We start from the raw sequence: 10691 nt of genomic DNA, 5'->3' as shown, positions 1-10691 counted from the left end.
AAGACACTTCACCCGTTGCCTACTGGTGGTGGTCAGAGGACCCGGTGGCGCCAGTGTTCGGCAGCCTCGCCTCTGTGAGTGCGCCCCAGGGTGGCTGTGGCTACAATGTAGCTTGCCATCACCAGTGTGTGAATGTGTGCGTGAATGGGTGGATGACTGGATATGTAAAGCGCTTTGGGGTCTTTAGGGACTAGTAAAGCGCTATATAAATACAGGCCATTTACCATTTTTTTACCATGTCAGATTTATACACGGTGGACTTTGGCGTTGGTGTTATGATGGGGCAATAGTGAAACAGGCCAATTCTTCAAACACGCCAATCTGCAAAAGACCCGCTGGCATTAATTCAATGCAGTTTACTTCAATTTTATTAACATTGCCAAATCACAACAACAGTCACCTCAGGTAATACAGGGAACACCTCAAGAATTAGACGATCCCTATGAGCAGGCACTTGGCGACAGTGGAAAGGAAACAGGATGAAAGCTCTGATAGAACTAGGAAGGGTTTATAAACACTACGTAAGCATTATTTCCTACATCTACCCAAGTAGATATTAGTGCCTAAAGGTAAAAAGTCAGAACATCTGACTATGCTTCTTCTTGGACACCGCCTAGGTATCCAAGTGAGAGGAAGTCCCGGGACAAAACCAGGACATGCTTGAGAGATTATCAGCAGGCTTAGAAATGCCTCAGTGTCCCACCAGAGAAGTTGGAAGAGGTGGTCGAGGAGTGGGAGGTATGAACATCTCTGCTTAGACTGCTCCACCCGTCACACAGACCCCGATAAGCTGTAGAAAATAGAAGAACAAAGTTCTTAATGGAACGCGTGACGAGGTCAACCTTTTGACCTCCAACCTGCAGGTTTGCCAAGGTACAAACACCGAAAGAATCAGCTTGTACTTATTCTATTGATGTCTGACAGAAGAGAGGAACGCTGCGCCCTGGGATGAGACAGTAGTGTAAATTCCTCAACCAGGCTTTTTAAGCTTTTCCCAACCCCTCACTTCATTAGATTACTCTTATAAGATTCATGTAACAAGATTACTGATGTTCCTGGCAAACATTAGTATAATAAGAACCACACTAAAACGACTTATACTGATAACATTGTGAGCCGGAAAGGGGAACAATGATCAGCACTTTGATGTTGATAGTATATTAGCTGTAAATCCAGACGCTACCTCCAAACAGCAAAGAGACACAGTTTACATACTCAAGCTGCTGGAGAACCACACCAGTGAAATCTGGGTTTGACAAGATGTTAACAGGAGCTGAAGTTTGTTGCTTGTGGCTATTTGTTGGAGTCTTTCCTCTGAGCTATGCACATTTACACATCTGGCACCACAGCAACAATTTCATTAATTATTCATAACTAATTATTTTACCCTCAGCCAGGACCTTATGTTAAATGTTTTTCTGTAATGTCACCTAGGTAACCAAAATGGGTGGCGACAGCCCTTAGTAATGGATGTATACATGTCGTGAGATCTCGATTTCTTTTGAGACTGAGGGAAAAGTCTAAATTAGAAGAAGTATCGGCAAGATCTAAAGTGCAAAATGAATAATTGGGCAATGATCCAAGACAGACATGTGAGCCAAAGTATTTACTGTAAAGAGTTTAGTGACTGTCTGTTCTAGTTTGGCAGAGAAGGATGAGTGCAATTTTTAAGTTGTTCAAAGTGGAAAAATCACATCACGTGCTTCTGACCTCTAGAGTCACATGTACACGTAGAATACACACATAAATTCCGCATTACAGGACATCGTGATCAAGTCCAACACTGTCGAGCAAATACCTCCTGACCTGCTCACTGACCCTCACACACTAATGTCTGCACCGGTGGTCTCGACATGACATGTGTGGGTCTGTTTGTATCTCTCTCTCTGCACACACACACACACACACACACACACACACACACACACACACACACACACACACACACACTTGATGTCCTCTGCCCCAGAAGAGGCCTCCCGGCTATACTGTGCTGCTGTCTGCTAGTTTTAATAGTCTCTGCTAGACAGGCATGGACAACGCTCAGCCGCGCTGAAGTAGAAATGCATCGCTGCTGACCTCATATCTGCAAACTCTCAATAAGCCCCATGGCTCTTTTTGGGTTAATTCTGTGATATTTTAAAGGCCTGTATCAAGTTATGCTACACCTGAGTTTCTATGGCAGTAAAAAGCTCTGAAATTTGGTTAAGTTACAGCTCCAACCTAAAGCTTTATGTGGTTTCGAGCAGCTCTTTGAACAATGTAACACAACCTTTAGACTTAATTTAAAAATCCTGCGAAAACCAGTGTATAAAGGATACTGCTAGGAAATGCTAGTGTCATGTAGGAATACAGGAAGCGTATGTCTATATTTTTTAGGATCACTAAGGATCAGGTGACCCTGAACGACCCTGTAGTTTCTGCTATAGGCTCAGGCTGCTGGGGGACTTCCCATGATGCAGCGAGCATTCCTTCCTCTCTCCACTCTTTTGACTACTGTTGTGTTTACATGCCACTATTACATGCCATTAATTTTTATCTAGAATCTTCCACAGTTATAATAATTTTAACCTTTAACCTATTTTGAGAACACCCTCTTCATTCTGATTTTCCATAAGGACAATGTTAGAGGATCCGGATGAGGTTAATATCCTAAACAATAGGATCCTGTTATATATTTCTATAGTTTTACTGAAGCTTTATGTATGTATATGTATGAATGTGTGCTGATTATTATCATATCGTGTGATAGTGTGGGTTCCTTATGATATAAAGCAGCTGAAACAAGTCTTGCTGTGTTATATAAATAAAACTGAGTTGAAACTCAGTCGCTCGACTGCTTCATAATGCGATTTTACTAGATTCAGAAGAATAAATCTTTGTACGGTGGTGGGTTGTATACATGTCTCTACCTGACGTCTGGGATTTTTACACTTTCACTTCACTTTTCACTTTTAATTTCGCTTTCCTTTTTTGGCTTCTCTTTTTCTGTCATTGTCTGGGTGAAAAATACTCCCTTTTATAATAATAAACCACGTGTTACCATGCAAACTTCCCACAACAGTGAGAATAAAAGCAGAGCACCATGTGTACGGCCTTACATTGTCTCTTTCAGATGTTGTGGGCCTTCTTTTGAACCCCACTGGACCATGTTGCATGTTAAAAAAGACACTAAAGTGGTACTCTGTGCATTAAAATGTGTCGGCTGTACTTCCAGACGTGTCGGCCACACTACCATGTCACTACACAACTTTGGTACGAGCCCCAAGCTGAAAAAGCAGTGCTTCATTACTCTTTTAAGGGTTTAATAAGCTTGGGAAGTAAAAGAAAAATATACCTCAAGGGAGCGTATAATCCTTGAAGATGCGTGGTAAAAAAAATATCCCTGTATAGTTCAGCCCAGACCCAAAAAGGTGTAATGTTCTATTGAATCACAAAGTAAACCCCCCAAAGCTGCTCTAAGTTGTACACTGTGCAGTGATTTCTCCTCTCAATGCAAATGGAGGATGGAGGGATATTCTCTGGCCACTCAAAACAGTGTCCGCTCCACCTGCAGTGCATCGGAGCGTGCTCCAACTGTAATTGGCCATCGCATCAGTGACAGACAGAGGCCCTCCATTCATCACCACCCCCTCCTCTCTTTTCCATTCGTCTCTCTTTCTCTCTCTCTCTCTCGGTCCCGTCGTTGCCAACTCGGGCCAATCTCACCCTCACTTTCCAATTTCTCCCCTTGCCTTCTCCCCATCCTCTCGTCCCTCCTCCACCACCTCTGTCCTCTCCTTCTCCTCCCTCCCTCTCTGCTCCTTTTCCTCATTAAAGCGGGACCCAGGCAGTAGCGGTCACTGCCTCTCATTTATTTTCATTTGAAACTGGTGCAGCTCCACTGATCCTCTGGGGCTGCAGGAGAGAGGGAGTGGGATGGTGTCATTCTGATAACAACCGTCACACATACACACCTCAAACACACTCACACAGATGTACACGCACACACTCCAAAAAAAGAAAGGAGGAATATAACGCATCTGCCGCACACGCACACAGCGGAAATTCACTCATGCGCATGCAAACACACACACACACACACACACACAGGCATACAAAGGGATGTGCATATGCATCCGCCTGCAAATAGATGCACTTTCACACCCATTTCAATTCATTTCACGCACATATTCACACATTTCATGTACCTGCAAGCTCCCGTGCTCTGTTCCCTCCTTCCTCTTTCACATATGCACCCTCTGCCTTCACCCTCCCCTCCCTTGATTGTGCGATTTTGAGAAGGTGATGATAGCAGGGTGTGAATCAGGGGCGATAAACCTGCGCCTATTGTCACCTGTATGATTGCGAGTATTGATCTGCGCCTGGGCATGTGATGCACGTGCGCGCAGGAGTAGTCGCCCTCGCTCGCCCTCACTTCCTGTACGTGTGTGTCCATGCATTGTATTAGAGTCGTGTCGAGAGCGGCCCTGCCTGACACTCTTTGATTGAAAAGGTGCTCGGCAGATTAAATCGTTGTAGCGCGGAGACGAGGTGCGCTCCCTTCACAGAGGCTTCGACGGCTGGTTTAGCAGATTCAAGAAGGCTGGAGGGGAGGAAGGGGGAGGAGGGAACAGAGGCCGTTTTAACGCCCATTGCCCTGACCCATCTGGGAAAATGGGAGTGAGAGGCAGTGACTCTAAACCAACGGTCATAGCTCTAATAGAAGCGTAATATCCTCCACACCATTAGATAGGCACACTGTGTGGGGTGAATGAGAAGGGCTGCTTGGTTTTACTGCCAGTGCTCCAAGAGGAAAGAAAGAAGGAGGAATAGGAGGGGTGGAGCAAAAGAGGACTAATATTAGCTCACATAAGCAAACTCTCAGGGGAAGATGTGCTGATTATTTCTGCAAGTTTCCTCTGACATGAGTCCTCTTTACTTCAATTTATAAAACAGTTGGTAAGGTTATAGTGTGTTAAAGCACACTGGCTCTGAATTGAAATATTAACTATTTGGCTCCAATTTTGGAGGGTAGTACTGGTGCAATTTGAGGTAGAGGTCTAAATGACCTCACTTTAGTTCCCTAGTAAGAGTCATGCTCTGCAACTGTGGGCGACATAGTTTTCGGTGCACCAGGAGTGTCAAAGATATGGCCCGTGGGCCAGAATGACCCCACCAAGAGTCCAACCTGACCCACTGGATTGGTACGAAAACTGCAAAGAAAGAATAAAAAGTTCAAGTGTTATTTCCTAAGGATTTTGAACCAGGAAGCATTGAGCTGCAGGCAATTAAGAATTAGAGTAGCTGTCAGAACTTTGTGAGCTCTGAATCATCATCAATTTTATAGCTTTTTACCGACAAAGACATAATTGGACATAATCGAACACCAGAATAAGCGACTAGCACGTCAGGAAATGTACTTTTTTAAGAACACATGACTGGAACTCCCACACAGTCTTGCCCACTGTTGAAATATTTATTAAATCACAAAGTTTTGGTCTGTCAGACCTTAATCAGGTCCAAACAACACACCTTTATCAGATGATGAAAGTCAATCAAACCCCTGAGAAGGTCGGGCAGCCGATGAGACACGAGTAGGTAAGTGCAGGAGTTCCAATCAGCTGATAAATCTAAAACTGGCTTCACCTTTGATATCTACTGTGAAATCTTTTTGAGACACTTTTTTAGGAAAGTGGGTGAATTCCTTGGCAATGTTTTACGAGACCTGCAGTGCTGCCATGTTACTTCTTTTTTTCTCTTTTTTCTTTTTTTACTCTCATGTAGATGAACCATCGTTTTTTAGTGAGGCTGGGAGTCAGCAGCTAGGTGGCATTCACAAATTTTGACACTCTTTGCTTTCTGTATTTTTAGTTCCTATCTCTGTATTGTCCTAAGACTGAGACACTAAATGGATAAAGTCTAAAATGTCACAGTGTCTTCTGTACTGGATCAACGTTAACAATTTTAACTACATAACTACTGTTTTATTTCATAACCACTCTGCTGGAGGAAAGCCCCAAATTAATTACTGGTATCTGTCATCACTAATCTGCTGCAGTGGACTTTGTCGTTTGATGTTCACGCTATCTCAGCCCACCGCACCACCTATAAACCCTCACATGTGCTAAACCACTGGAAAATATCCCCCATGTTTCTCACTGGGAGAAACTGCTTGATGCAGAAAGCGCTCAAAGTCATATTTTTCATCGGGAAATTGCAAATGAAGTGCATGCCTCAAAAGCAGTTTCATTTGTCACCCAATGAAGCATTCACCGATTCAGTCAGTAAATTATGGTGCAATAAATTACTACCTGCAAACATCAATGAAATATGTTGACTCGTTGCAAAACAAGTCAACCTCAGCATGACTGTTTTTCATGATCAGGTGCGCAGCAGAAGCTTGTTTCAATCTTGTATGCAACAGGAGGGGAGTTCAGACAAAGTGTGACTGGTAGGGGAAAATTTATCTGTAATCGGAACTTTAAAAATAAAAATGATTCACTTTGAAAGGCGGGAATGGAGGGGAAAGGCTGGAGAGAGAAAAGTTGGGCGTCTCGACTGCTTGGCTCATATTTTGAAAGCAGGGATGCTTCTTTCCTTCCCATCCTCACTACTGTCACTTCATTACTCTCCTGTTTCAGTTTCTCGTAACGTTTCCCAACAGTTCAACATACAGAACAAGAACAGGCATTTCTCCACCATCCCTCCATAAGACATGCAAAAGAAATTGCACAGATTTCAGTAAATAAATAGCAAGTACAAATTCAAGCTTTGGTAGTTGGACACAGTCAAATGGTGAGTGGTTGAGTGGGTGCGTTTGGTCTTCTTACCGAGATCCCCCATTCCATCTGTACTCTGTTTTTCTTCATTTTAAACAGCCAATGCTACAAAAAAGTCTCGCAAATCATTTTCCACCACTGGTGATGAATACTGATGAAAACTTACAGTACATATTTTTACATCGCAATACAGTCTTTTAAATATAATATATTATGTTATAAACCTTAAATTAATTATATAAAAGAAGAATCTTCCAAAATGAACAAGTTTATAATTAAAAAGTAACTGGCAACAAAAACAATTATAAGATTCAAATGAGACTATTATGGTCTATAATAAATTGTTAAATAACTCAACTATGGAGTTAGACCGCCATGTTAAAATGCCCCGAATTTATAAAGAGAATAAAAATCTTTTTATCTTGGTTTTTATAACCAATTAACAACTGTATGGGAAATGTTTTTGATTTATTTACTTGTAACTCACCTGTTTAAATGATTATTTCAGGCATTGCAACCTCAACTGACCAGTGGGTGCTGCTTGCTGTCTGCTAGGCTTTAGTTTAGCTCCTATGAATTCAAGCACTGGATATTTGATCATTCTAATACACACCAAAATATGTGCGCCACAGTTTTTAGTGAAGGACACTTTGGTGTATTTTTTGTATGTCAGTTAGCACTGGTCAGTGCCATACAGTCTGTTGGGGTTTTGCAGGCTTCCAGTTCGATTCAGTTTTATTTATTTAGCGCCTAATCACAACAGTCAATCTTAAGGTGTTTTATATTGCAAAGCTACGACCCTGCAACAATACAGAATATCCCAACATTCAGACGACCACCTATGAGCAAACACTTGGCGACAGCGGGAAGGAAAAACTTACTTTTAACAGGAAGAAAAGTCTGACACAACCAGGCCCAGGGAGTGGTGCCCATGTCCTGCCACCGGTTGGGGGTGAGGGACGAAAGACAAAATACGAACACGTCTGGATTAAACAAAATGATACAGTGGTGGCCACAAAAGCTAATTTCAAGCTTCACAAGTCTACAAGCCAGTGGGTGGCTTCATCTCAAATCTTAAACAATCAGGGAGCATTAAAAGTCTTAGGTGAAATAACGGACATCTTTATAGTTTCATCAGATAATAGTGTTTGTGTGTGTGTGTTATTGTGTAGGTCCAACAGAAAATGTGGTGTTTTTTTCTTACTTTAAGACATCAGAATTCTATTACAAGCTTAAGAATCAGCACTGACATCATTAAATGCTACAACTCTTGACACCAAGGAAGCGAGTAAGACTATAAATCATACATATTCATGTACATGTGGGTGGAATAATACGAAAATGTAAATTAGCTGAAAGGCAAACACAGCGACTGCATGAAAAACATTGTATATAAATAAAAACAACCGAACTGTGAATGAAGTCAAAGGTGAATGACACTGACCAGCCAGATGTTTAATTTAAAAGCAATAGAGGCAAGAAAAAAAAAAAAATTACTGTTAGCGACCATTTATTTGCTAATTCTTCAGCTTTAACTGTTTGTAGTCCACACAATGCTGCTAACACAGCAGGAGGAGGGGTGAACGAAGCGGAAGATAGAGAACAACAACAAAAAAAGCAGAAGTACAAGCATTGGATGTTACGCTTGACTGGGCAAACAGTTGCAGGGAAGCAGTGAGAAATATCTTGCCAGCTAACAACACTGTTAGGCTGAAGGTCCGGGTAGGAGGTGTTGCAGTAAAACCTGCTAGACGTCAAATCTCCAGAAAACACAGGAATAAGCCAGCATCTGGACTTTGTTTAGGTTCCCCCTCCACACACACACACACACACACACACACAAAGATGCTCATGAACCTCGCTGATGCCAAAGTAACCATGCAGCAGAGGCACACCCTAGCTGGATCGCACGGAGGCAGCATCTGGGTCAGAAAGAAGTACTCGCATGTTCGTTGTTGTACGTGTGAGCACAGATGCGTGTGCGTGCGAGTGTGTACCTCAGCAGCAGCTCGTCAGCTCTCATAGATCCCGCACCGGCGGCTGCAGGAGGGAGGCAGCAAGTGGCATCAACACACACTCTCCCCACAAAGCCCAGCTCGGACGAGTGCTCCAACATCACAAGCAAACTAATGCACTTTATCAGGATACAAGCTGGCAACTCTTTTCTTTCCTCCTCCTCTTTTGTCCTCTGTTCCTCTCTTCCCCCCCCCACTGCTAGACGTTTGCAACAAGCGGCCTCTCTTTGCTTCTCTCTCTTCTGCCTTGTTCCTCTCAGCCTCTCTGCCGTTGTTCCCTCTTCTCTCATAGAGAAACAAGCGTCCCCCCCACCCCCACCCCACTCTCCACCCTCCTCTTCTTCCCTATCTCCCCCTCCCCATACCCCCCACTCTCTAGCTCTCGCTCTCTCTCTCCCTGGTAGAGCAGCAGAGCAGTGGAGACCCCGCTGGCTTGCCTAGCTGAAGTAATCCCCTGTGACAGCTCAGCTCATGTTGTTATGTTGTGGGCCTATTTGAGTCTAATACTACAGCTCTGGAACAACCTAGCACCAGTCCAGCTCTGGACTGCCTGCATGACCACTGGGCACGGCCCAGTCCGGCACCGAGCCACGCCGACAATGCCCACTATTCGCATTTACTGCACATCATCTCTGTGTTTCTGGCACAGCTCAACCCGGGCTCAGACTCCAGATATAGAGCTGCAGACAGAGTGGAAAATAAACCAACCTTAACTCAGCTTTACCACCCTTTTATGAAGTTTTTATGAGGTAAATAAATCGTATACATCACAGTAAAGTTGTGTTGCGCCGATGGAAGGAGGCCAAGTACAGCATGAAGTCAATTGTGCACTGAATTTTCACAGTTTATTAAGACGGAATATAAATAACCTCAATGCAACAAGATTAGCATATCACAAATATATGCAATTTCCACAGCCTCTGGTGTAGCTCACAGCCTCCTGTCCACTTCTAACTGCCACTATTTAAAAAAGAGTTGAACATGTATGATCAGTCCTCGATATTGTATTTTTATTGAACTGCTATTTGCATGAACTAGTTTACAGCTCAGAACATTACTGACTTGGCCGTACCATCCTGGCAATACTCGGGCATCTGAGCAAATGTCCATAAATCCTGGTGTTAATTCCAGGTCGTGGAAGAATTTTTGGCCCCTGATTCTGTCAGAGTTTCACCACAATATATAACCTTTTATGAAAAAAACTGGGTCTGCCAATAAGAAGCATCATTCTCACCTCAAGCAGCCTAAGCTTTCCAGAAAAGTGGAGCAAAACTAAAAACTAAAAGTCTGGGGCGAAGCGGTTTAGTCTCCAGAGAGAAAAGGCTCTCATGGGGAAAGAAACTGGATGCCTTCTGGAAAAACATGGCTGAAAATGTTGGACCTGCAAATCTTTCTTTAAAAATAAAGCAAAATCTCAAAAAAAACATTTATTTTCAAATATTTCAACCTTTTACTGCACAATTTAGTGCAAAGTTATGAACTCTAACTTTCTTAGGATCTATTTCATGTATGTTAATGGACAGTCAGAATAATGACTGACTGCTCTCTGATTAAAACCAAGCTCAGAGTTTCATTGAATATTTCTCCTCAGGCGTCCCACTCTAACTGTCCAAAGCCTCCTGCAAGTACAGGCTGCGTTTTCGAAGGGCCAGCCTCAACTCCAGAGAGACGGCTCGGTCCAGCAGATCATGCCCAGCACGAGGCAGCCCAGACAGGCATGTCTCAGTGAGCAGCCCTCCCGAAGGAGGCCCTGCCATATCAGGCTCCATATACCTGGCACATCACAGCATCTCCTCCCCATAGGAGGCTGGGGCTGAAGACACAGGCAGGGAGCTTCTGATTAAAAATTCATCTCTCTGTTTATTATGATTTATGCATGTTTCAGTGAGCCAGGAACGAAAAAGAGAGGAAAGGA

At 43.3% G+C, this 10691-nt stretch overlaps 1 protein-coding gene across 24 annotated transcripts in view; it reads right to left on the bottom strand.

Moving 5' to 3' along the window:
- The window catches only part of celf2 (cugbp, Elav-like family member 2), a 235233-nt gene that overhangs the window by 162071 nt on the left and 62471 nt on the right, over nt 1-10691 (bottom strand). For 9 of the 24 annotated variants that reach the window (XM_040035774.1, XM_040035777.1, XM_040035775.1 and 6 more), the window contains exon 1: nt 8759-9056. The exons of 1 other annotated variant lie outside the window; for it this stretch is intronic. In XM_040035774.1, the coding sequence (XP_039891708.1) occupies nt 8759-8877 (119 nt within the window). In that variant the 5' untranslated portion in view covers nt 8878-9056. Of the gene's footprint in view, nt 1-8758; nt 9059-10691 lie in introns of those variants that run through there. 14 more of the 24 variants (XM_040035764.1, XM_040035765.1, XM_040035766.1 and 11 more) reach the window with 4 other exon arrangements.

Source organism: Simochromis diagramma, unplaced genomic scaffold (genome assembly GCF_900408965.1).
Source record: "Simochromis diagramma unplaced genomic scaffold, fSimDia1.1 OVJJ01000816.1, whole genome shotgun sequence".
In the NCBI taxonomy this organism is placed as follows: domain Eukaryota; kingdom Metazoa; phylum Chordata; class Actinopteri; order Cichliformes; family Cichlidae; genus Simochromis; species Simochromis diagramma.
Note: the sequence above shows the minus strand (reverse complement) of the source record. Positions and strands in the feature narration are given on the sequence as shown.